The 27,660-nt window shown below is 39.5% G+C and overlaps 1 protein-coding gene across 1 annotated transcript in view; it reads left to right on the top strand.

Moving 5' to 3' along the window:
• The window catches only part of COL4A1 (collagen type IV alpha 1 chain), a 115,620-nt gene that overhangs the window by 40,808 nt on the left and 47,152 nt on the right, over window positions 1–27,660 (top strand). The window contains exons 2-9 of the mRNA XM_057390111.1: window positions 6,686–6,736; window positions 23,867–23,956; window positions 24,047–24,091; window positions 25,636–25,680; window positions 25,780–25,842; window positions 25,938–25,991; window positions 26,137–26,163; window positions 27,540–27,623. Of these exons, the coding sequence (XP_057246094.1) occupies window positions 6,686–6,736; window positions 23,867–23,956; window positions 24,047–24,091; window positions 25,636–25,680; window positions 25,780–25,842; window positions 25,938–25,991; window positions 26,137–26,163; window positions 27,540–27,623 (459 nt within the window). The remainder of the gene's footprint in view (window positions 1–6,685; window positions 6,737–23,866; window positions 23,957–24,046; window positions 24,092–25,635; window positions 25,681–25,779; window positions 25,843–25,937; window positions 25,992–26,136; window positions 26,164–27,539; window positions 27,624–27,660) is intronic.

Below are 27,660 nucleotides of genomic sequence, written 5' to 3'. Positions count from 1 at the left end.
AAGGTCATGCCCTTTGAAATGTATTCCTGAAAGCACTTGTCACTGGATGTTAGAAAGCCCTGGAACATGCTCTAATCCTCAGCTGTCAGTGAAGTTACATCAGTGATTGCAACACCAGGGAATCCTACTGGCACCTGAAATTTTTTTTCACTTCTTTAAAAATAAAACTAAAAGTGGAGTTTCTGTATAGGAAAAGGGTACAAAATCTACTGGATGGACAGTTACTTGGTAAATACAGTCTTCTGTGTTTGTTGGAGGCTGAGCAGTATCTGACAGTCCACAAAAATRGTTCTGCTAGTAGGTAATGCTCACAGAGGCTTTGTATGTTAGTGATAATCCCATTAGCTTGTATTAACAAGMCAGGTATTTGCTTTGAGCTGTGCAGAATGGAGTTCTATAATGTGATATTCTGAAAATTTCCCTAAGTAAGCAGATATCTTGATTGTTTCCAGAGCTTCCTGTAAAAGAATGTAGTTAGAGGAAACAGTTGTTTTAAATGTCATTTTTGTCCAAATATGGAACAACAGGAATAACTATATTTCCTGTGAACTAACGGGAAGGCCCCTGGATTTGCATTACTTTGTRAAAACGATGTTCACATCACCAACAGGAAGGTCATGTTCACAAAGCAGTCTTTAGGGTAGTCCCATGACCYTACCTCCAGGATAGACCCCTGGGGAATTTGGAAAAGAATGTAAAAAATGAGGTCCCAGCAACAAAACATCTCAGCAACAGCAATCTGATACTCTTTTGGCTAAGAAGACGTGACTCTTTTTAAAWCATATTTTAAATGAAGTATTTCCAACTGATGCTAATTTACAAAATAAGTATTTTCATGAACAATTAATTTAAAATTTACTAAATTCTAAAAATTTACTAATATTCCCTTGAGAGACTAAAGTACACTGATGATAGATAAGAATCTGTGGCTTGTCTGCAATTTTTGTATGAACATCCTGGATGATTCTGGTAATACTGAAAACAACAACAAAACAGCCCTCCCACCAGCCAGACAGAAAAAAACCTGCCAAAAATAAACCAACAGCCCCTTAGGTCCCAATAGCCATAATGATTTTTTCCCAACTGTGTTTTATAGAGTTTTCTTTAAATTCAGATTGCTGTCTGAAACTTGTACAAGACTTTGCACAGAATCACAGAATATTCTGAGTTGGAAAGGTTCCACAAGGATCATTGAGTCCAGGTCYTAAAATAAATGACCCCATACAGGGATTGAACCTACAGTCTTGGTGTTATTAGCACCATTTTCCAAACAACTGGGCTAAACTGATATATAAAATTCAGAACTGAATTGTTGTTAATTAATGATGAAATAATGATTAATGATGTTAATTAATGATGAAATTAATTAAATTTCATCATGCACAGCAATACTTCAGACAGTGAATTACCATTCCYTTTAGATATTATGAATATGATAATTTGGGACACTAAACTTAAAGTTTTCCTCAGACTAACAAGAATATTTTATTCATGCATTGACACAAGTAATCATGAAGTGCCACAGTTTTCCACTCTGTCAGTTTGCTCCAGGAGATTTTTCATCCGGTGTAAAGCAATCCCCAAACAACACATTAGGAGAATGGCTCTGCATTTACAGAGGGAAATGAGTGGGGACTGCTTCTGCTCCCTGCTGCTCTGCTCACAGATATCAAACTACAACCAAAGAAGGTTTTCAGGAGAATGAGTATTTTAATTCTTAAGTTTAATGMGCCTTTGGAGATTATTGGGTTGCGCTTATTTCCATTGCTTAAACATGGRCATCTGCTGCCTTTTGAGCTATTTACATAGACTGAGCAGATATGACCAGGGACCTGGGGGAGAGCTGTTCCCACCTGGCCTGGCAACTGAGAGCAGGAGGAATCCCACTGGACATCTTGAATGGCACTGCTCTGCTGTCCTCTGTGAAGACTGGATCTACGGAAAATTGAAATGACACAGCTTTAAGAACTTTAAATAGCTACTGAATGACAGAAACTTCCAGTCACTGCTGATGGGAGCTGAACTTAATCTGATGACCTAGAGGGTTAAAGCTTCAAAACCAATAAGTCTTCCCTTGGTTTGGGGAATTCCCTGAACAGTCATAACTGGAGTCTACCCATGATTTGCTGGGAAGAAAAAAGAAAAAAAAGGGACATGAAGATAAGCTGCCAACTGTGGTTTTTAGAGGGTTTTTTTTGTTTGATTTGTTTTTTAATAGTGAGAAAAAGAAGTTGGAAGAGGAGGAAAGTCTGGAGCTATTTTTCTCTCTGTGGACATCTGAAATTGATGGGTTTACAAAAGACATGAGAACTGTACTCAATTTCTGGTCTTCACTTTAAGTTAAAATGAGGCAATGGCTTCATTCAAATGTTCCTTTTTCTGAACCAATTTAAGAGTTGAAGTTCAAATCATCAGTTCAGGAAAACTGGCTTTGTATCAACTCCTGTAAGGGTGTATAACTAAATTTTGCTAATTATTAGGACAGTCTGGATTTTTTCATTATCTTCTTTGTTCTAGCTAAGTGTAAATGAGGAGCTTTAGCTAAATGATTTTTTTTTCTAAGTTGTTAATGGACTGCAAAATCCATTAACAAAAATATTAAGGTTAACTGGGATATAACAGTGGTTTCCTCTAGTGACACTTCGCACACAAAATAGCGGTTCTGCTAATTCAGTAGTTATATCTAAAGGGTGAAGACAAGAATAGTAATACAGCCAGGGAGCTATTTTGACATTCTGGAAAGAGAAGAAAATATGAGAGGAATGCAAGATAAGYGTCCTGCAGTTGGCACCAACTCCCTGTTTCTGTATTTGGTGGCATGTGAAATGTGAACATATTATTGATCCAGCTCTCTGTTGTGTCAGCTACATGAGTTGTACATGTGCTTAGGAAAAAGTGTGATGTCTGCTACATAGGGGTACATCTCCCTTGGTCTTCCCTGCACTGGTTTTGCATAGAGGTGGAAAGAGATTGATTTTGTAGAGGGAGAAGATTCAGACTTAAAGCTGTCRCTGTCAAACAGGCATCCTATTGGCCTAGCCTTTCTTGTGTTTCAGCTTGAAACTGGTATTGGAATGCAGCTCAAATTGGGGYTTGACTAAAGCAATGTAGAGTGGGAAATCTRCWCTGTTTAATCAGAAGACATCATCAGTTCAGGCATCCCATGTAAACAGAAATTGTCATTTATAATGAATGAATCATGAGATKAAGTCATTATGATTGTTTTTACTTTTTGAAGCACTTTGGCTATGAATTAGGTAATTTGTGAATAATCAGAGAATTCTGGTATCTGTGCTAACCTCACCGTGCACCTGTTCACAGGATTTTCTGTGATTTGAAAGACACTGTATTTTGTGGAGAAGTGACTACATTCYCTGGAATGAGATTTTTAACATGAACAGAGTTAATAAACAGTGAGAATTTAATTAAATTTGCACCTTACACTTGTGCTTTACAGGGTACAATGTGAACTCAGTTGATACCTAAGCAATTAGGCTATGCTGGTGGCTGCTCAGCAATTGAAACTCAGTAAGCAGAGCTTGAGGTGATGTTGTGGGAAAGAGAGCTGCATTTTGTCTTGAGAAATGCACTTCTGTCAGAGAGTGCAGCTTCCAAGAACTGGCTCTGCCTTTGTATTTTTTTGGAGAYGTCTTTAGCATCCAGAAATGGTGCATTTCCAAATATGGCAGTCGTCTCCCTCCTAGGCTGCTCATCTGGCTCTTTGCATCGTTCCTGTGCAAGTTCCAAGCAGTAGTCCTCAAATGCCAGGAAAGTAGCTGGACGTGGAAAAACAGGGCAAAACGCAACAAGTCTGTAGCTGTGATCTGACAGATGTCTTACAGGCTGTGTTGCAGAGCAGAGTTTGCTCCGTCTGCTGCAGGGAATTTCAGCAGCTTTCTCAGCTCTGTCACTGACAGGGCTTAGGGTTTGCAAGGCTCAGGATGTGGGTCATGGGAGCTAGAGGTCTGGATTGGGATGTCCATTCATTAGCAGAACTTTTTTTGAACTCTATGCTAATGTGACAGTAAATAGCTGTCCTTTGGGCAAACACTCAGGCTGCATGTAGCACAGCCGTGTGTGTCGTGTTGAAGGGATGGATAATCTTTTTATGGTTTAATACTGATTTGCTGGGATGATTCACTAAGCTTATCAGTTGCAGACAGTCTGGGAGAATGAAATGGAATGGAAATGCTTGTCAAGAAATGAAACAATTTGCATCACTAAAATAAGCTTCTGCTTCTGTGCAGACTTACATTTTGTGGGAGGAATAAGATAAAATTAATGTCCTCTAATGTTCCATGAGAGGCTGGCATGGTGGTGCAAGGAAGCTGTGGCTGTTTGAAAACTGTGAGTGTACCATGCAAAATAGGGGAGGTACCTGGTGCAGTGCACCTGGCCAAAATTTTTAGATTAGCCTGTAACTGGCTCCTGGACAAGGGATAAAGAGCCTGCCTTTTCATCTAGCACTCTCCCCCACAGATTGTGCTTCCTGCCCAGCACTGTTCGTTCTCTGTTTTGGCACTTGGAGGACAGCAGTGATTGTTCCAAGCCCCATGCAGTTTCAGGGGAAGGCGTTGTTTCAAAAAGGATGTCTGGGAGATATGACAAAGTTATTTCTCTATTTGTCTCATTATCTCTAGCCATGTGTAGTGGGAAATCATTAAGTGGATTGTTCATATAATGAGATTGATTTAAAACCAAAGAAGTTTAGAAATGAACAATAATTTGCATAGTTTCAGTTTAATTGCCTTGTGATGATTCCTGCACTTGCTGTAATCATCTTTCTCTCTTCCAGTATCTCATTACTGAAGTGCCCCTTTGACCTCCCTGAAGTGACTTTTGGTCCGTAAGCTTCTTCCAGTCTGGCCCTCCCATCTTCCCAGACAGCCAGGAGGAAAAACCTCATACTTCTTCCTAGTATAGGCAGAATGTTATCACATCCCTCAGATTTCTGAACACATTTCAGTAGCTGAGGATAGCGCTGTTCAGCAGTGGCTGTCATTGTTGGCCAGCCTCCCACCCGCCCGCAGAGGTTACAGTCAGTGATGGCAGGAGATGATGCTACTGTAAAATAAAGGCAGGGTTTTGTAGGGCAGTGGCCTTTTCTGGCTACAGCCCTTGCCTGTGAATAGGACCCTGTGCAGCTGTGCTCCCTGGTGCTCAGTACCTTCTYACCTTCCTCACTTCTGATTATTCTAATCTGAGGCATGAAGAAACAGGAAAAATTGAATATAATGGGAGTAATTTTTGTGGGGACAAAAAGAGACTCGAAAGCACAAGCCCATTCTTCTGGCTATGCTAAATTTGAGAACAAAACTGTACTTAAATAACAACATACTTTTTTTCTAAAACAGTGCAAGTTAAAGAATAGGCTGAAGGAAATATGCAGGGATTAACTTGAAAACAGATGTTTATAATGATTCAGTGACGTATTTTAAGTACATTCCCAGACGCAATTAAAACAGACTTCTTCTGAATTTAGGGGATGTGTTGATAAAACTGATAACATTCTGCATGATGCTGGAGGAGGAAGTATGAGCTGCAAGCATGCGTCCTCCAGCTGAGATCAGGTCTGAAAAACTAAGGGAGGTCACGCCAGGTCACTTCTTGTAATGGGAGACCCAATGTTTTTCCAAGCATAACCGTGTCCTGCAAGGACTAAAGCCGATTATTCAGTGGGTGGCACTTTTCCCTCCTGATCCTTATTGGGATTGCACTGCAGCATGTGTTGGTGTTGTTTTTAGATTGAATTATCTTTCTGCATTGTGTGATAAATACTCATTCTAATCAGTGCTAATTCTTACCTTTGTGTGAAGAGTAAAATGCTGTAATAATGTAAGATAAAAAAAATTTAACTATTTTTGCTTTATGTCAATATGGAGAAAATTCTGTTTCAAGAAAAAAATTTAGTGGATCTACATATGCAAACAAAGGATGTCAACAACAAAAAAACTTCAGGAGATAGTACCGTGGTTTTAATGGACTTCAATAATTTTATTTGAAGTATTAAAGCCCCATTTCTTTTTGATGTTTTACTTTATAATAAAATGTATTTACCAAGTAAAAATGTTACTGTATGATTTAACTTTCTGGAGTAGTGTTTACTGGACTCATTGGGGGCTTTCCAAATTCAAGATGGATTAGATACATTTTCTTTTCATTTCCCAAAAGTACTGAGATCCCAGTAGACTGTGGAGCCCGCAGGTGTAGAGGGACAGGTGCCCAGCATCTGTGCTGAGAGCTGTCTCTGGGGAGGTGCTGTCCCTGACTGCTTCTGAATAATGGCCTGGAGGGGCTGCAGAAGGATCTCCTGTGCGTTGGTGGAATATTCACTGGTGCAGATGTTTTGCTTCTTTTCCTCCCAGTTTGTTTCAGAGGGGCATGATGACAGTGAAAGCAGTAGACGCTGTGTTGCTCACCAGCTGCTTCATGGCTGTGAGGAGAGAAAGTAGAGAGTAGCCCAGACGCACTTAAGAGCATTTTTGGTAACACAAAGTGACTCTTAGATTTTGCCCATGACAGTTAATCTGACTTCTCTTGTGTTACCCTCTGGCCTTAAGCAAACATTCCCTGCACTGGCCAGTCTTGCAGTGAATRTGGTGCTGCTGGCATTCATGGCTCATTGTGGTATGTTCTTCCTGTCACCCAATTCAGACATTCAATTCTCGATTTCTTTTATTTTCAGGGTTGTTCCGGTTGTGGAAAATGTGATTGCAGTGGAGTAAAAGGACAAAAGGTAAGTCAGCTCTGTCCATTTCATTTTCTTGCCTATTTCAACCACAGGGTATAAAATTTCCTGGGAGTCGGGTGAACCATTGCTTGCAGTGCCAGGGAGCTTTGCCAGGGCTGGGCCATGTGCCTCCAGTGTGGCTGTGCCCCCCTTCCCCGTTGAGAGGGGTGCTGACCCATCCCATCGCTCTCACCTTCCCTTCACCTCATCTCCAGCCTTTTCAGTGGGTGGCAGGCTTGACATCCTGACCATCTGTGGAAGTGAGGCCAGCAGCTGAGGTCAGAAATGCTCCTCTCAGCATGCCATGCAGCTCTCCAGGACGGCTGTGATGCATTGTAATCAGAGTTAGCCCTGGGAGGCAAAGACTTGCGATAGGAAGGGGGAGGTTAATGATCAACTTAGATACAGAAAAGTGCTACAGGTCAAGAAAAAAAAAAAATTAAAACTGTTTGACAGAACCTTGCAAATGAATTTTAAAGTTCCTATTCAGTTATCCAAACTTCTTGTATATGAAAAAAAAATTACTTTAAAGTCTTCTTTTAAAGCAGTAAAGGTGAAGAAAAATTATGGTGTACTTAAGCATTCCCCCTGTAAATTACCTGCTTTTGTAAATATTGTAGACATGCAATCACACTCCTTATCTCTTCCAATTTTGCTTGTAGAGATTTTAATCTCTAAAATGTGTGTTCTCTTGTGCACGCATATGTGCTGTATATCTACCACTATAAATGAATGTAAACCAGTTTTATCATCCTGTGGTTGCTTTGGGTATGTTTTTCGAGGTAAGTCGTTTAGGTCACCCAAAGGAATGCTTAGAAGAGACAGGGGGGTTGTTTGCTTTTTGTTTTGGGGGTTGTTTTGTTCTTTGAAATAAATAGACAGCTGGTGTTCTACATTGTCTCAAAGGCAATAGCTGCATGTTTACAGATGAGGGATTTGAGAATGTCTGTTGGTGGCTTTTCTTTGGTGTTTTYCAGAACCAGGAATGTAAATTACTTAATTGGAGGCCCAAGCAAAATAATTTTCTTTGTAACAGAGCATAGATTAATTTGTGACACAGATAAAAAGTGTCAAGATYCAAAACATCATTCAAATGGAATCTSCTTTTTTTARTGACCTATTAATGTCTGTCYAATAAAAGAAAACTATATATTAAAAACAAATACAGCAAWGATGTAGGAAAGGTTCATTACTCTGAACTTATTCTTTGATAGCTTGATCTTATTGTTTAGTAACAAGTACAAATGAGTCACAGTAGAATGAAAGAGACATGCTATAACTCTTCCATTGAAAGACGTCAGTTTTCAGTTCRTAGAGTATGCCAGCATCTTGTAACAAGATCATTTTGAAAAATGATAGCTTGGGGAAATAAATAGCATTAAAYTGTATGCTTCATTTATTTCCAGCTGCATTCCTGTCTGTTTGCTAGATCTCTTGCAGGCATTTTTCATTTGCATAGTCCAGAGTCTCAAAATGTTCTCTTCAAAAGAAATAGATGTTTGTCTGATATGCCAGAATCCCAAACTACTTCACATTAATGGAGGCTGTTTAAAAATGGAGATGAGAGAAAAATTTCAGTCCCTAGTAATAGAAGACATGCTAAATTTCAGTGTGTCACTCTCTGCTCTTCCTAATGGGTTCCATCACAAACTTCTCGGACTTTAAGGAGGTGTGTAGTGAGATATTCACATAGTTTTAGACTGTGTAGGAAATGCAGTTACTGACATTAGAGACATCTGGACAGGTGAATGGTTATACCTAGAAAACAATAGCCAAGAAAGGCATTTGAAAGTATTTTGGAACACATTTAATGTGCATGAACCTGGTTCAGATCAATGCTTGCTCATTATGTTAACTCTGTTTCAAGCATATTTAGGATTTTGAACTGAAAGTTTTATTTAAAAAAAATCTTTCCCCTGCCCTTGTTTCAGCCCAGTGTAGTTTTTCATCCCAATTCTTTACATTTAATGCCTGTCTAGAATAAGGACAGCCTGCCACTTGGTCCCAGGCCTGAAAACAGAACCTGGTGAGGGAAAGCCAGGGSAGCATCCTTCCTGCTTGCCTCTGTWATATTTCTAGAARTGGACTTTCCAACCAGTGCATTTGGATTTGAAACATGTCCCTGCTAAACATCGTTCCCGTTAACACACACATCAGTAACGGTACCTTGTACTTCAGAAATTTACCTGAATGCTGCTTCATCAGAGGACAGGTTAGAAAGACTGATCCTAGCCAAGATCTGGGCTGGGAAAAGGCTGCTGTGCCCAGCTCCTGTGGGGACCAAGGAAGAGAACATCTGTTCTCCCTTTCTCATGTGGGAGCACATATCCACTCTGCCCCACACCATCCACTGCCAACATCCTGCCTGCACTGGAAACCCTTTTGATCTGGCTTCCATGTCGTGCAGAAGTGCACAGACGCTGAAGGGCCTTTTCCAATCCTCCCACACTCTTCAGCAATCCACCCACACCRCTTTACTGCCATGGGAGCTTTGGGAGCTGCGGAAGTGGGTGCTGGGTTTGCTCTTTAATGCCTTAATTATTAACATCTGGAGAGGTTTCCTACCATAGTGTGGGAAGAAGTTCCAGACCCTACAGTTTGGTGGGGTTTAATTAAAATTTATTTGGCCAAATAATCATATTAATGATTTCATCAGAAAAAGTGCTGAAAATGGTATTTGACTTAAAAGCTGTGAAATGCCCMAGAGATATTACCCAAGAGCATTTCAGACATGGAAGAGTAAATTACATTGCCRTATTTTTCTCTCTCATTTGAGAATAATTTCATCTATATGATGGCTATATTTAGAGTACATTTAATATGTTSTCTCATCACACTGTTTCCATGAAAATTGCATCTCTATGCCAAACTCCTTTAACATKACTCATACTTTATCAAGGGCATATAATTGACAAAGTCTAAGGGTTTTCCTCCCTTTCAGAAAATTCAGAAAGTGAGCATAATTGCAACAGATGGCCCTTATCCTATAAAGCCTTTATTATTACACTGAACATCAAGCTGTTGTTTTAAGATAYATGATGTCAAGTATCACATATTTTCCAAACAAAAGGTACAGAAGTTTAAGAAAAACATAATATTACTAAAATAATAAATAATACCTGACTGTTTTCCATTAGAGAGATTAGCCTAAAACATCTTCATTTATTACCTTCTGCGCTTTTTATTTGGTTTTCTGCATAATAACTTGGCTGTTYTCTCAAACCCAGCTAAAGTGTGAGATCTTTTTAAACTGATTACAGTTTTGAATGCTTGCCTACATTTTATTGAGCTACTCAGAAGAAGACTGAAGCTATGTTTTCTCTTTTATGCCTACCTAGATTTTGAGAACAATTTCAAGCAGCTGTTGAGATAAGAAGTGCTAGCCATTAGTGTGTGCAGAAAAAACACGTTAAGCATTTAATTACCATTCAGAACAAAGACTGTACAGGGATGAGTAAAATTCTCCATGCACTGACTTTTTCCAAGAATGTTCATTCTCTCATTCATGACCATTTGAACTGCTTTTACTCTGTATCAGAAACATGTAAATGGAGGCAATACTGGAACCTTGCTGTAAGTGATGCAGAATGATTAATCTTCTCAGACTTATCAGTTAGAATGCACTGAAGTATAAATCCTCATTCTTTAGTATAAATATTTTATGATGATTTCATTGTCTCAGCATTACCCATTGAAAGCTGAAGTCAACAAGAATATCAAACATGCTTTTCTCATTGAGCATGAAGTATTGCAATTTAAAAAAAAAATCTTTGCTAAATAGGAGTTAAGAATAGAATTAACTCTTAATGTARCTGCTGGTTTTGACCTTTTTTGTTTGAGAGTAGGAAAACTTGAGCAAAYAATTTTATTTTGGCATAAATTTGTTTGCCTAACTCTGAGACTGTATCTTATTATTATACCTGCATAAATTTTACTGCTCTGTTTGCCTTATGGGTGCATCACCGCTGTATGGATTGGCCATGCTGTGGAAGTGCACAAACTGGCTTTGCTTGAGGTATTTTGGAATCTGGAAGCCAGGTAGCTCTGACTTGGACTCACAGTCAGTGGGACATCTCTGGAGTTCCCCATTGACAGGAGCAGAGATCAGTGTTTTTTCTCCTGCACACTCCTACATTCTTGAAAATCACACATGGTTTTGCTGTCTGCAGGGGATTGTGCTTCTCCCTTTGCTCTGTGCRATGAAGAGTTGACTGTTGCAGTTGACTGTGTCCTTGTATTTTGTTTTTTAAGGTTGACCAGACTGGGAGGATCTTCCAGGGTTTTTCTGTCATTTAAGTATCAAAAGATAGAACAAAAATATTTCTGATGATTTAACACCATATAAACCTCCTCATTGGAGAGAAGCCCTGGCAGTCAGTGGGAAGATCACTATTAAGTATTTTGAGTTTCCTTGAAAATATGTCAGAGGACAACAAGTCCGTTTCTTTAGTGTAGCAAATCACTAATCACTACATCTGTGCTTTTCATAGTCAAGCTTTATTAGGCTTTTTGAAACCAAGAATGTTCCTTTTTAAAGTGCTTTTAATTGACACTACTTGGTTTCAGTARGCACTGCTCAGTGTTCCTGTTAAGTTGGCTGCTGTAGGAACTTTGTGTACAGYGCCAGTTTATGCCTGAGTTGGAAAGACCATGAACTGAGGACACTAAAGAAACCACAACCAAGTAATATATTCTGGAGATGGCCATAAAGTTGGAAAGAGGGGTGACAGGCGATGTGGGAGGTAAGAATGTGTCTGCAGTCCAGAAAGGGTTGATAGACAACATGAAATCATCTAATCATGCCTGAAAGGGCAGAAGACAGTAATAAAATAAGCAAAGACACTGATCAGCTGCAGATCCACCGTTCTACTGGGAAACTTGTGATTCATAAAATTTTTGAAAGTCAGGACATTGTCACAATGGCTTTTGTCAATTCTGCAGTGACTAGTGTATTTTTAATCGATTTATCCTTCACTCAGAGGAAAATAATCTTTTAAGTTCAAATCAGGGTAAAAGAACCTCCATGTTTCCTGAGAGAGCTTCTATTCTTGAAAAGAACAAAATGTCAAACTTTGAGTAATACTGAGTGCAATATGCTAAATATTGAAAAATTTTTACTCTTTCCCAGCTGTCAGATCAAACTGCTAAGTGGCATCTGAAACCATCAGTTTTTGTTGGTTTTAAATAGTTAYAGGAATCATTTGTCCCAATTGTCTCTGGTAATATTTTCTGTATTTAGATATATTTTCGCACCCAATAGAGTGAGTATCTTTGATTAACACAAACCAGTGGATTACATGGATTAATTTATCTCTATGGAAAAGAGTTATAAAAGCAGATATCCCAGCAGTAATATGTGGTGGGACATGCTCATATTYAATTTTCAGAGCTGACTTCTGACAGTTTTCACAAAGTAGTATTTAATTTGGCTTAATATGGCTTTTTAAGCAGCTGTTGCTAGATGCATTATCTTTGATTATAAGGGTGTCGGCACAATGATCTCAGGCATTTATTCATTGAATAAAAGAAGCTCACAGAGCTTGATTTTAGATGTGTACAACTGCTGTTGGTTTATGCCTTCGTTATGGTTTCTTGAGGGATTGCAGGGCCTTAATTTGATCTAAAGTGTGTGAGCCTCCAGTGAAATCAGTCAAGTTTCCCCAATGTGAGATCAGATTAAGATACAAAAAGATGTGTAAGATCTCTGCTTGTCTGAAATCTTCATGCTTGGGAAGCAGAGCTGCCCAGTGCCTGGGCAATACCTGTGCACACAGCTTGGAATCTTCCCAAATTTATGTCCATGCAGAGTCAATACCTACTGACTAGATAGTGATTGCAAAGCTTTCACCCTGATGTGCAGCTTTTCAGTAGCCAGACTAATTGCCCACTAAAACCCTGTGATGTTGGCAGGGTTTTGGGGGATGTAACTTAGGAGTGTGGGATAGCAAATGACTGGGTTTCAGCAATTTGTAGTTAATCCTTTAAGTTTCTTGAAATCATTCTGCTCTTCAATTTATATTGTATTTGATGAGGATCTCAGACCAGGACAGACATTAAAATAGACAGTTCTGTGATATGTCAGTTCCCACACAAGAATTTAATRCTTAATGCACTTAAAAATCAGTCTCTTTGTAAAATTTCTCTATAGCAATATTCACAAGAAGTGACCTGGGCATATAGAATTATATATTATTATATAATCACTAGGGAACCACAGTGACATGATAATCTTTTTAAATCACTTCCTAGTCTTTCTAGCCAAGAGCAAAATGTGGTTTGGGAGCTTGTTTTTCTTTTGTTGTTTTTCTTTTGTTGTTTTTCTAAAAAATTCTCATACCTCATGGTAGTTAGTTGTTTACTTCCTTTCTCTCGGCTACTTTTTATTTCAGATTTTAGACCTATGCTTTCAGAGAGGGGTCATAACTTCGATTAGTCACTGAAAACATCTGGCCATATGCTGTCRGCCTTCAGAAAAGCAGATCTGGATTTCCTCAAAGTTTGGATTTCATTAAGGAAGGGTAAAAAGCCAAATCTTATACAAAGTTCTCAAAACCACTTTCAGCAGAAGCAATAGCAAAATTTGTAACCATATATGCTGGAAGGAGACAGAASAGTAAGAAGCAGCATGAAAGTGGGATTTTTCAAAGAGGAAACCTGAAGCAGCTGCTAAAAGAGTGCTAGTGGAGTATTTTCTCACCCAGCCAGGTTTCYAACCTGCTGGAAAACATCTTTAGTTTAGTCAACAAAGAAGTTTAATATCTCAGAAGGAGCAAAAACAATTGATATTATAAGAGAGGGTGAAAAGGATTCATATTTCTTTTCAAATAACTACAACACCTGAGATAGAGCTACAGAACRGTTAGTTGAACTAAGATAACATAGCAAAGAAAGTTGAATCAAATGATGAAAATAATTACTACCTTTCACAAATAGATAAAGTGCTCTCTTATATAATATTTAATAACAGAGGGAAAGCAAAATTAAGGTAAAGCCAAGGGAAAAGAAACTTTGACTCCTGTCTGGAAARTCATGTTTATATTATCTCTTAGAATATTTGAAAGTGACTGGAATGGCAAAACCCACCCATAAATTTTGTAGCTCTTAAAGAAAGCATGTGACAGCTTCCACCGAAGTTCAGCTGGAACATTTTTTAATGTATTGATATGCCAACAAAAATAATTCTCACCAAGGCTCGTGTCAAAGTTCAGTGTGCACAGTGTACTGAGCTGAGCGAGTGAGCACAGTCACTACCATCAGATGGGCTGTGCTCGCACTCTTTTCTCCCTGACTGTAAACAGATGCAACAAAAGCATTTCATGGCTGGTTAGCAGAACACTAAAAGCATGAGGGGGTTTGGTAACCCTTAATTTTGTTAGGTTTGCTTGAATGCTGAGCAAAGATTGAAAGATGATGCAGAAATGGTTCTAAGTGGTGGTGATGGGGGGGGAGGGACTCTAAAATGCCCTCTGGTTCCAACGACAGTAGTTAGGTGAAAAAAATAAAATAATAACTAAGACTTATGTAGTGAGCATTGAACAGAGAAATGAGTGATGCCTCCATCTGTATTGCAGCACCTTTAGCGGGGTTTGGAGTTGAGATGTGATCCAAACACGTCAACTCAAACTTCATTTCTGTCTGAAAGTGTGGAAATAGAGGCTGCAAATCCAGTAAGGACACATTCAGCCCTGTGAAATTCCTTCAAAAGGATCTCTGTAGGAAGTTCTAGGTATTAAATGCAATGAGTTGTTTTCAGTGCCAAGGCAGGAGAACTGAGTGACACTGTTTCCCTCAGCAAAAAAAGGGGAAAGATCRTGTTTGTGAAAGTGAAACTCTCCAGAGTAAAAGCTTTAGATGGCAAAACTGCCTTTGCCCGCTGTGTGTCACAGCTCCATCAGCTTTCAAGAAGCGCAGGAGAGGGGCTGTGCCGTGGGGCTGGCAGTGTCACAGCAATGTCACAGAGGGCCTGGCTGTGTCACTTCCCCGCGGGGTCCTCTGGGTGGCAGTCAGACATCACGGATGTCGTTTATTCTGACAGGCCTTTTTTTTTTTTTTTTTTTGGTCAGAAAAACCTTAAAGCCACCTGCTGAGCAATACACCAGCTTCTGGGTGACACTTACTGACAAGGATACTGATGTCCTCTACAATCTCAAAATAACAAAGACAGATACCTGTTTCCATTATTATTAATGATGATTGCATCTTAGTTAACTTTATTGACGACTTAGGCTGAGCAACCCTGTAGGTATTGCAAACACATTTGTTGTGATGCCTGTTTTACAATGGACCTGTTGAGTCAAGTGCAGAAGCACTGATTTACACTTCTGAGGCACAATGTTATCTGCTTTGTGCTTTTACACGATAAAAAGTCAGAAGCCAGGGTATTTCCTCAAGCTTTTTGTGGAAAGATTTTTTATTCCTGTGAAACTTTTAAAATGTTTAAAACTTTAGAAATGCCGTTTCCAACCTGACCCAAAAAGGCAGCTAAACTTGCACTGTCTCAAATAGTACTGTCTGTGGCATACCCTCAAGATATGAGCTACCTCATTATGAGAACTTTATTGCAGTCCGTACTGTCTAGGACCAGCTGCCCATGTTTTTACTATTTATGGAAGAGATTATTTTCTGTAAATATGTCCATGACAAACCTTTGGCAAGAGAATAAAACTTGCATGTAACGTAACGTTTTATTCCCGGTCTAGGATCTGAACAAAAATAAATTAAAAAAACCCAGAAAAGTTCAAGACCCGTTTTTTCCCCTGCTGTTTCATCTTTAAATGTGAGCCTTTAAACAATGCCAAATGCAAACAAATGCTAAATAATTTTCATTAATGAAGTAGGAAGGGTGGGGAGCATTTTTACCCCTTATATTCTTGGACCTTCARCACTGGAAGTGATTTAACACAATGTGTAATAAAACAAAGGAAGAGTTACTCAGACCTAATGTATTCAACAGATGATTAGAAGGGGTGGGAAATATAGCACCCTTTTGATTCAACCTGTATGCAGGTGATAGAATTTCCTTTTTCTTTTTACAGTGCAAACATACTTGTCCTTCAAACATCCCCTTCCCTTATGGTTCTTTGAGGTTCTTCTGTTGCCCTGAGTAGCTCTAGCTGATGGGAAGAGGCTCCTTGAGCCACGTGTGACAAAAAAATTTAAAAATCAAATAAAATGAAATTGGAGGACCTCATACGTACCTTTGCAGAAAGGTTTGTGTGACTTCCTCATGAAAAATCATAAGCTGTGTTATTGTGTTGGGCTTTAAAAAAAAAATCGAGAGAAGTTTAAACATAAAGACAATGAACCACATACTTTGGTGTTAAACTGCCAAACTCTGTGCAGGCAGATTTCCACAATTGAAGATAAAGTTTGGTTGCTGTCTGTTGTCTTCTGCTCCCTGGTTTTGTATTTCTGTAGTTCATACACTACACCCTCAGCCATGCTATGAGTAAATATGCATCCCCCAGCATCCCAGCTACTTCTGGATCTGTAGCATTTGTCCACACAGGAGTGAAATATCACACAAAGCACATGTGAAACAAAGACATGCAAATATAAGAAAACATTGAGAGCTTATGTACATGGCTCCTAAGTCCTAAATAGTGATTTTTGGGCAGCTACACTGAAAAAAACCTGACTACTACGTTTAGAAAATGAGGAATAACTATGAGGTGAGAAAAGAGAGGAATTACATGAACAATACTTGTTAAATTATGTAGGGAGGAGCTCTTCCTTATAGCTCGTTTAACTGAAATTGTATCATGTTGATAGGAAAACAGTTGCTTGACACCAATTAAATGATAGCCATGATTGGCTTTTGAATGTTAATTTTACTTCACTCATTTTACTCCTTTTTCAGTTTCTGAATTTCTTTGGGACACACTGTATATCCACCCACTTGAGCACGAGCTAAGCACATAGATACTGATATGTAGGGAAAAGGATAATCAAAGATTGTTATTTCTATTTTTGTACTCCTGGGAAGCACTTAGCAGCTCCCTGAGGAATGTTCTGTGTGGCCGTGAGGTGCCACAGAAGTATGCTTTGAGTCTAAGCATTCTTTATATTTAGGAGGCAGAGGCCCAAGCTCAGTCCCTGAACTTTAAACCTGAGGAGTGCTCAAATTAAATGTTTCTATCAACAGAGGCACTATTGGAACTTTGAGCTTTTCTTGTATCAAGCTGCACAGGTTCCTCAGTGTTGTAAATTCATTATCCTTGTAAAAGGATACCTTCATGGTAGGAAGAGTAATCCTGTCCAGGAATGAAAAAACAGAGTGAGATTTGGTGATGAGGGTACCTGCCCCATCTGAACCTGTTTGCACTGGATTTTGCACCATAAATAGTGGTGATAATTTTCTTCCCAGTGTCCTCCCCTCCAGATGCAGGCTGGGAGCTCATTTGACTGCGGCAGTGATGGGATCCCACAGGTGAAGGTGACTGAGGAGGGATCAAAGGGAGAAGGAGATGGCAGAATGACCACCATGACCAAGAGGTCAGAGGGTGCAGCTCCCCAGCAGCTGTTGGGGTGGCTCTTTGCTGTCGCTGGTGTCTGAGTGTGATGTGGAGCAGCCCTGGTAGTGCCTGACATTGTTTGGGGYCTCATCCAGCCCATATGCAGCTGGCTGCGGGGCTGTGCGGGCCATGGGAAGCTCTCATGGCTGCTCCTGATAGTCCTGCCAAAAATGCTGCACTCATGTTTCCATGGGACTGAGTTCTTTCAGATGCTTCCTGGCAGTGCAAGAATCCAGATTTTGCTGACTCCCCCCTCTCTTTGCCTCAACCCCCTCTTCCATTCTCCATGCCGTCAGGAACTCAGCCCCAAAACTTCTGGGTGAGCCAAGATCTTTACWGAGCTCCTACACAGATTCTTTGCATGTCTGCAGAGTTATGTTTGTGTAATTAATTACTTGTTACTTGTGTGGCTCCAGAGTTGTATAGCTGTAGTACAGATAGATTCTGCTGAAGAATGTGCAGTGGGAATTTTGTAATGTTAAACATCCTCGGTGCATTTGAGGACACGTCCTGTAAGCATATAGCAATATTCTGCTTGACTGATATCCACTTCACACTTTCAATAAAATACTGGAAATGGTAAGTGCAGCTGAGGACAAACAGATGACATTTATTGTACGTGTTTATTTTATTCCTGAAATATACTCAGGGTCAGTGCTCCCTCTGGTGGTKAAAAATACCATTTTAATGAAGAATTGGGTATTCTCCGCCTCTGTGTCTCTCTAATGTAACACACTGAGCCAATTGCAATGCTCAAGTTAACACAAGTTAAAAAGAGTGTGGAGAGAAACACGGGGGCTTGAGAGTGTTACTCAGGTGGCACAATCCCGTTTCCCACTGTGTGCTTTAATTGCTCGTCTGACACCTTGGAGCCAATTCRCTTGAAGCTCACAGTTGTGTCAGCTGAAGGAACAAATACAGAGCCTGCATTCACCTCTCATGTGGCTCGGGACAGTCTGGCTAGAAACCATGTAGCACATTACAAGGCTGTTGTCCACTGCTGTGGATTTTATGAGGTCACTCTGGAGCACCAAGGTGTGATGGCTGTTTTTGAATGCCATGTTTTCCTGTTAACAGTCAGGCCCTATTTCTCTCCATTTGGAAATCACATTGTCAGTTTTCATCTTGAAACAGTTGCATTTCTTTGCCTAATATACCCTCTGTAGAATTTGAGTTCAGTGAACATTAACTTTTGGGAACAGGAAAGTACGTGCATTTGTGAGAGGATTTCTGATCTTATAACGCATTGGAGTCAGCAGTGACAGCRGTCTGCAGACAGCTCTCCAGCAAGGCCAAGGGTTTGTTGGCTCCCAGCTCAGTTTCCCGTGCAGAAAGGCACAGCTGAGGAGCTGTGGTGGATGAACTCCAGCAAACCCCACTGTGCTGGTGTGAGAAACTGCTCTTGCTGCCTTTCCACCTTGTGTCCTGCATTGCTGTGTCCTCCTCGCTGCCTGGCCACCTGGGGAGCTCCTCAGCTCACAGAGGCCAAACCAACCCCACTCCCTAAAGACAAATGGGGTAAATTTAGTGAGCTGAACTRGTGCAGCTGAGGGAATCATACCAGCTGATGTAAAGAAGGGTGAGGTGGTGCCATCCCTTTAAAATGAGGAAGAGAAGAGCCGCCTTTGCTGGATAGATCAGTTTAGCTGCCTTGTGACATCTTTCCTTTAGACTGACTTCTATGCCTTTTCAGCTGAAGGACAGACACGTGTCTGTCCTGCCACTTCAGCTGCTGGGGAATCTCTGGCAGAGGCAAATGTTAAGAAATGAAGCATCGTTCAAATGGCTTTGGGCAGATCTGCACATTGTTATTCACCATGTGCTTGAGTCTCTGGAGAGACTGAGAGCATTGTATTTGTACAGACACAGWCACCCTGTGAGCCCACACTTTGGGAAGCAGTTGATTTATTTCCATCTTACCAGTCTCTCAAGCCTCTCCCAGTACAGCAGTCCCTAGACAAAGTAAAAGGGAAATAATTTATAATGGGGTGGTGATTATTTCCTCCCCCTCAGCCCTTGATATATTACAGCTGAATCTTCTGAAATTACTTACTTTATGTGACTGTCTTGCTTAGCAATCTGCAGTTGTTCTATGTGCCAAACAGCATTTCATGACTAATTTGGAAGGGTAGGTGTCAGAAAAAAACATCAGCCCATGTAATTAAGCTCTTAACAGGTTCATGTCTGTTTAGAAGTCCATTCAATTTTCATTTGAACTACCTAATGCAAAGGCATTTCACAAAAGCTGAACTAACACAGACATCTTGCTTATTAAATGAGTGCAATGGTGACCAAGCACTTGCTGTCTTTTTACGTAGAACCTCCACATTTTCAGCAGCTGAGTGGCAGAATATTCATTTTTSTGAGCTGAGTAATGTGTTCTCCTTTGTGCTTTCTGACAGCTTGCATTGAATCAGCAGAGGTACAGATGACATGGTTACATCTGTTTTAATTTTTGAGTCTCATGAATTGATTTGTAAGAAGCAGAAGCTCTTTCTATATTACTTGCCAAGATTTTGCAGCTGTGAATATTGGAACTTGTACAATACATAACCCTTGCAGGCTGAGTCTCATGCTCTTCATGCATCACTGCTAGAAATCTCAGTGCTGAGCRAAAAATAAGTGGGGTAGCAGTGATGACCCAGTGCTTGCCAATTTATGTAGTGTGTGTGCTTAATGAGTCGCAGCATAAGTGTAGCACAAGCACTTTGTGTTGGGCTGTTTGGCTGGAACACTGAGTGAAGAAAGGAGCAGGCAGGCAAGCAGGGGAAGGAATCAGCTCAAGTGTTTCCTTGYGGTGCAGGGCATCTTCAGGACATGCTTATGTCTGTACTGTACAGCATAATAGCTGATAGCTTCATCTGATTCCAAGTAAGATCAAGTTTCCTACTTTAAGCAGGAAAGCAGCAATRTAAATGTTGCTACCTCAGTGGTCTCTGGGGTCTGATCTACTCAGTGGCATTAGGATACCATTCAGTCACGTGGCTTTACAGTTTAAGGGTAGTAGAGTTTCTGTACTCTCTTGTTCAGTGTAGACACTCCGAGACTGATGGAATTTTACTGTAATTTAGTGTAGTATCACTGATGAAAAAAAAAAAAAAAAAAAGAGGGAAGTTTGTACTAACTCAAACAGAAGTATTGAAGTAAAAGCTTTGTTCATTAGTTCTTAGAAGTGTTGGCAGCACTAGTTTTCTAAGGCTATTGAAAAAAAAAAAAAAAAAAAGAGGGAAGTTTGTACTAACTCAAACAGAAGTATTGAAGTAAAAGCTTTGTTCATTAGTTCTTAGAAGTGTTGGCAGCACTAGTTTTCTAAGGCTATTGTACAAGGAGGCAGACTGATAMCCGGCCTAAAGAAAGGGACTGGAACCCAAGAGACATCCCTAGGTCTGTTACTGAGTCTTGGTGAAATAGGTTGCCCTAACTTTTCTGAGTTCTAGGTGGCATGGAGGGAGTCAAATGCCATTAGTTGTGTAGCCTGAGACTGCAGAAATTTGGTCTTCTTACACAATACTTAGTTTGGACTATTTACCCTGAAGTTATTTTGCAGTAAAATGAAATGGGAAGGCAGAGCAGAGGGGGCGGTGTTGGCAGTGTGTAAGTCCATGATTCCCTGGTAGAATAAGCAGCCAAGGTGGCAGGTTGCATGCAGAGAGGGATCTGGCAGCTCTCACATGTGCAGTCTCCTTTATGTTTCCTTACTCCCCCTAGAAAAAACAGATGAGTTCAGTAAAAGAAGAGTTCCAGTAAGAGAAATCACGAGTCTTGTGGGTTTTGGGATGGTACAGACATCTCCACATGCTCAGGAGTTACATTTTCCAGGCATTGGAACATCCAGTACCTTGACTGGGTGTCCAGAAGTTCTGGACAAATAGCCAGTTGTTTTTCTTGTTGGCCTAACCGTTCAAGTCAGGAAAATAAAAATGTTTCCAAGGGAAACCTGAATGTATCTTAACTAAAATTGACTTGAAATGATCTCAGCTCTGCTCCTCCAGCTGTTATACCCYTCAGACATGGAAGCCTGGGAGGTTGAAAAGAACTTCAAGAGAATTGACTGTTGTTGCCTTGGAAGCCCAAGTTTTTATGTATTTTAAGCCTTTAGGTAGCCTCCGTGGCCAGCTGAAGCAGCCATTCCCTTAATAAGGATTTACAGGCATGTTAAGGCCCTTTTRCAGTTCCAGAATCATCTAAAGGAGCCTTAAACTACATTGAAATCTGATCTGTAAATGGAGGAAAGACTGTTTTCCTGTGTTTTGGGGTTCAGTGGTTCAAAATGTGGCAAAATCCTCAGGGGCAGAACTTCTGAGTGCAGAAAGTATCAGCCATGTTACACGTGACTGAACATGAGGCACATTTGTCTGTGGGTGTCAAAATAATCTTGTTTTCTTCTCATTTGCACATGCTGTATGTTCCTTTATCAGTGGAAGACCCTGCAGTATGCACTTGGGTGTCTCCTCCTTCCTTGGCCTGTCTCACTGCAGGTCATGAGAGAAAGTATCCAGAGCTCAGTGTGAAATCCTGGTCTGTCARTCATAACAACTGATTTTGTAGAAGCACACTTGTGACAGCAGTGCAAATTAGCCAGTCAAAGTATGGGTTTATGTAATTTCTTTAACTTTACAGAAATCTTTCAGATTGTTAAATTATTTCAGCATTCCTTCAGAGACCTGCATTGTGATATGTTCTTCCTTAAAATATTTTTCAAAACAATTTTAGTCACTTTAGAACTTGGACTTTGTACCTCTTCCAGCTGACCTAGAAACATATTTCTTCAGCTGTCCTGMTGTTTGCTTTGTTTTGCTTTGTTTTCTGGTCTAACACACTGCTTCAGATTTGGGTTACCAGCGAATTTTATTCTCAAACCATGACAAAGAATACTGGAGAGTAGATAGAGGAGATAATGGCATTTCAGCACTTCAAGGAAAAGCTGAATGTTTGCCTCAGAAAGTACTCCTTATTGAAAATYTTTATTTTTGTGGGAGGAAGGAAAGGAGAAGCAGCAGGATAATTATTTCTGGCAGGAATTTTTAATGAATGAGTGTTAGTTTGATTTCACTTTCTCATGCTCTTATCATCTCAGAGTTTTCTCTCTTCCTTCTTGGCCCTCCTCTTTGTACCCATCAATAATGTCTCTTCCCCCTTGTCTTTTCATTTTAACAAAATCCTGGACAAGGAACTAAAAAACATCAACCCAGTAACTCCACAAATCTTCCAGTTCCTCTCATCTTCTGACACYCTAGCACCATGTCTGTTGGTTATCACTCAGTTTCCTCTGCCTGCATGTCATAACTTGTCCTTTGCAAGATGCCTGTTATACTTCCTGGACAAATGAACTCTCCAAGACTCAGATGTTCTCATGTGTGCTCAGTCCTCAGCTGACCTCTAARTAGCCAGCATTTTTCTGGGAATCTTTGTCCTGAGCAAACAGGAGAAAAGTTCATTGTTAATCACCATCCTGAAATCAAATATTAAATTGGTTGTTAATTACAAATAGCAATTTCATTGTTTTGCTGAAAATCCTTAAGTCTTTGTGGTGTTCCTTTATATGTTTGAACTTTGTTGAATTTATTTTCTTTTGCTATCCTTTGAAAATTGCTGTGTTTTGAGTTTCTAAAACCAGTGCCATGTTTCTTAGATGTTTTCCAAACTTACAAAACTTCCTCCTTTTTGCAGTTTCACACTAACTTTTTATTCATCCAATATTCCCACAGTTTTTGACAGTATGGAGTGTTTCTGCTTRTTTCACAAGTGGCTTTTGATTTGCTTGATTTTCTGTTTCTAGAATATGCATAAATTTTTCCCCCCTCTCCCTCTGTGTAGATTTTGCAATCTTTATTCAGACAGTGTTCCTCTTGGTTTCACTGGGAGTCCAAATGCAGTGAATRTATAATAGCTGCAATATTGATGTGGAGTGTGGACGGGTTTTCTGCCTCTGAATTTATCTCATTTAAATACCCTTGGAGATGAAGGAAGAGGGACAGCACGGGATTAAATTAATTCATACAACATAAAGCATTGAAGTAGAATCCAAAGGATGACCCATAAAATCTGTGTGTTCAGCTTCCTGGGAAGATCCTGTATCTCAAAGCAGCCTGYCCCTGGACCATCCTGAAGTTCTCAGTGACATGCCTGGTCTCCAAAACCTGCTGTTGTGATGGTGTATAAGAAGAATCATATTTACCATCCATACACTACTTGACTGAACAGTGATATTTGTGGTTTTCAGAAATATCGTTGCTGATTTGGGCTGTTAGATTTTCTACTGGGATTTAGCAGTATCTCTGTAGGAATGCAGGTAGATTTTATTAGAGGGAAAGTGACTTTCCTGATCCCAGGAGCATAAATTTGCTATGAACATTGCTATCCAGAAAAAGAAAAAAAGGTTTAATTAACATTTAAAGAGTGCTTTTCTATTATGCCACACTCAGCCCCTGTCAATCTAGTATTGAACCAGAAATATTTCCTTATTTATAATAATCCTTCTTCCAAGTACCAACATGAACTGTTTCTGTCATGTGGCTTCTTACCACTGAACAGGTTTCTTGAGCACAGAAATGGRATATGTGAGTTCCTTGAAGAAGGAGCTCCAGTTGTGTAGTTGCTAATTAGTTTTCTTCTGCCACAGGGAGAAAGAGGCTTGCCGGGACTACAGGGTGTGATTGGGTTTCCTGGAATGCAAGGACCTGAAGGTCCTCCTGGGCCACCAGGACTTAAGGTAAGAGCTGAAGCTTTAGTATTCAAAACATTCAGATTTCCCTAAATWGTTGTCCCAAGAAAAGATTAAGCTATCTCTTTTCCTTTTCAGGGTGATACTGGAGAACCGGGACTGCCAGGAACAAAGGGAACAAGAGTGAGTTCTATCTTACTTTCTTGCAGTTCTGATGTCTTTGGGTTTATTTGTCTTTAACTCTCCATGGCTGYCTTCAAGTTCAAGAGGAAGTAGTCTCTGAGTTAATGAATGACATCCCCTTGTGCTGCACAATATTTTGAAAATTCTGACTTTTGCCTTTGAAGCTCTTGCTGCATTGCACAGCCAGTACATTTATTCATTTGCATTTTTACCTGATACTTATCACTGCATCAACAGCACTGATTTTAATATGCCTTTGATACCCTCCTGACATACCAAAAGACTTTTTTCCAGCCTCAGTAAGAGCCTTATTTCCTTTTGCAAAATTATCATTTATATTTGCCATCTAACCTTGAAGCACTCCAGCAGAGAAGCTGACACACTCATGGSCACATATGTCCTAAAAATGTGCACAAGATACAGAGCAAATTAAAGCCAGGGACAAAGATTTCTTARCTTTGCTAGAAGAGGCTCTGAATATGTCTCTGATCTTCCTGTTGCCAATTCTGTTTAATGGGGCACTTACACAGCACTTCTTTTAGCATATTATATTAGTCAGAGCTATGACTTTTGGGGTTTTGTGAGGTACCAAGCTTTTTCTGARCATTTTCACATTTCATAATGTCATGATGAAAGACAAACAACTTGGCCASTAATGATCCATGCATTTTCAGCTACACCCTCTTGCTCACAGACAGCAAAAATGCCATCTCAGTTTTGTTCTCYCTTTGCCTGCAGTTGCTGTAGCAAATAGAATTTCCTGAATTAAGTGCAGTTTATGAGGTGTTACAGAGAGGCTATTCTGCTAGAGCAAGAAATCCTTRTTTCAATCCATGATGTTCATGATACCCTGGGGTATCCTGAGTGTAAATGTAAATTGACATCCCCTGGMAAGTATGTTTGTTTGCTACAGTGCAAGTAAAATGTAATTTTGCAATTATAAAGTTTTGAAAGATGCCCACAGACTATCTGAGCTCAGGATTCCCATACATCTTTTCTGCTTCATAATACATGTCTTAGGAAATGCTGCATGGATAAGTAAGATGATAGGATGAAAATGGTGTGCCAAGTTAAATGCCTGATTCATGACACTGAAGAGCTGTTCAAGGAGAAAGAATCATCTCAGCCTGGTAGGGTTTTTTGATAGTAAGAATGAATTGATACACTCATGGGTATGAAAGACAGAGAAGCATCTTTATGGTGTGTTAACATCATCTTCTGCTATGAAGAGATGCCTACAGTAAATTTCATTTTGAGAAAGGTGGTTGTGAGAAGGCAACATCTGTGCATTCCCTTTTACCTCTACATGAGGCTCTGGTCTAGTTCTCACTGCTTAAAAAGTTAAAGAAATATAGAAGGTTGCTTTCAGTTATTGATTACTAAGGTGACATATTTGAGAGGTTTTGAAAATTAGAGTTATTTTGTCAAGGACATTTAAATGCCACTTGTTTTTACTGTTGTCACTGGATATGTAACTTGGGCTGCAGCTTGTGCTTGCTGTTTTGTGGATTTGTCATTTCAATTTGTGTTTTTCTCAATTGCAGGGCCCCCCAGGAGTATCAGGCTTTCCAGGAAACCCAGGCCTTCCTGTACGTATGAACTATATGTGTTTTTACAAAGAACATCAAAGTTTTATCCATGATAAAACTGGATTATTATTGCTAATTTCTTACTTTCTTTTCATGTAGGGCATTCCTGGACAAGATGGCCCTCCTGGTCCACCTGGCATTCCAGGATGTAATGGCACAAAGGTGACATTTACATATAACAACATTTCTGTGTTGAAATAAAAAATGCTCTCAAGCATATGTTCCCTAAACAAAACCAATTTCTCTGTTCCCCTTAGGGTGAAAGAGGTCCAGTAGGTCCCCCAGGTTTACCAGGAATGACTGGAAGTATRGTAAGTAGATTCTTTCCTTCTTGATTCACTTTTTTCAACCCTGAYTCTTGAAATGCAAATATAACTATAGGAAATGATAAAGAGTTTAAGGTGTAATATTCACAACATTGAGAAGCAATAAAAAATATGTCTGTTTTCTTCACAGGGACCCCCAGGACCTCCTGGAATGAAGGTACATTTTACTCTAAGTGTATTTATATCCTGCTTCTAGCAATAAGAGTTTGAGTGATCTCTACTCCCTCTAAGACTAGAAGACTTTACTTAAGGACTGATAAATTGTATTGCCTTGTTTCACTTTGTACTCTGTTTTGCAACCCCACTAAATACAGACATTGGGGTGACCTCCCCAATTAATAACAAGTGAACAGGTGTGTTGTTCTGTGCATGTCTTAAAAGGGTAAGTATTATGGATTACAAGACAATAAAAATGGTATATATCATTAAAAATATATGGACACTATGGTAGCAACCTCATTATGTATAAAGATTTAGATAGGTTTTATGATTCAAACATTTGTTTTTATATTGGCATTTGATTTATCTAAATAGTTCCACATGGATAATGTTTGTGGAAGAAGGTCATACACCCAACAATATGAGAATCATCCAACACATACCAAGCAGTTTTCATAAAGAAAAAGAGTCAGACTTACCAACTAGGTAACAGAGTGCATTTTGTGAACTGGAGAATGAAGCACTGAATGACATCAGAGAGCTTTTTGTCTTTAAAAAAGAGAAAAGCAGATATTATTTGGAACTGTAAGCTAAATATAAGTCTAAATGTAATCTCAAATTTGTAATGACATTACGACTCAAGTTATAAAATGTCCATTTCTCTCCCTCTCACATGGGAAGAACTCACTCAGTCTAGAAACATGAATGTACTGAGATGTTTCTTCCCTGGCAGGTATGCATAGGTACAGAACTGAAATAAAATCACTTACAATATTGTAACTTTGTTCAAAACCACAGGAAAATGGGATCTTTTACTCTCAAAAGAAGGGCCATAAAGATATGGATGGAAATAATAATATTTTTCTAAATTAGGACTACGTGTATTCCTTTCCTGAAGAAAAAGAACACCATAAATGGCCTTTATGTCAAAATTAAGTGAAATCATGAAAATCCCAGCTTGAGAAAGAGATTGTGAGGTTACCAATTCTCTCAGCAGCCAGGCCAGATGCTCCAATTGGGTGGTGATACTGCAGTCGTGATAGATTTCATAGAAAAATCATTCTGACTACCCATTATAATACAAGAAATGAAATGTGATGATATGAAGGCAGTTTTGGTACTCTCTTTGGTACTCTCTGATATGAAGGCAGTTTTGGAATCTCTTCAGGTGGCTTTAAAGTACATTTGGTAATTAAGATCTTAAATTTTAATATCTATATTTCAGCTGAATTAAAAAAAAATAAGGTGATTTTTAAAGTCAGCTTTCCAAATGATCCGAAATATGTATAGCTCCAACTTTCCTATAAATATTAGTGGGTTTGAATATATTTGAATTGATGTTCAAGTATTRTTCTTTTTCTTTTCTTATTACAGGGAGATCCAGGTGAAGTGATTGGTCTTTTACCTAATGGTGTGCTAAAAGGTGAAAAAGGGTTTCCTGGCCAGCCTGGACTACCTGTAAGTCTAAATGATATTTGAATAGAAGTGAGTTTCG

This window comes from Malurus melanocephalus, unplaced genomic scaffold (genome assembly GCF_030028575.1).
Source record: "Malurus melanocephalus ecotype Western Australia unplaced genomic scaffold, MMel_1.1 scaffold_1, whole genome shotgun sequence".
Taxonomy (NCBI): domain Eukaryota; kingdom Metazoa; phylum Chordata; class Aves; order Passeriformes; family Maluridae; genus Malurus; species Malurus melanocephalus.
The sequence above is the reverse complement of the archived record's forward strand: the minus strand, read 5'-3'. Positions and strand labels throughout refer to the sequence as shown.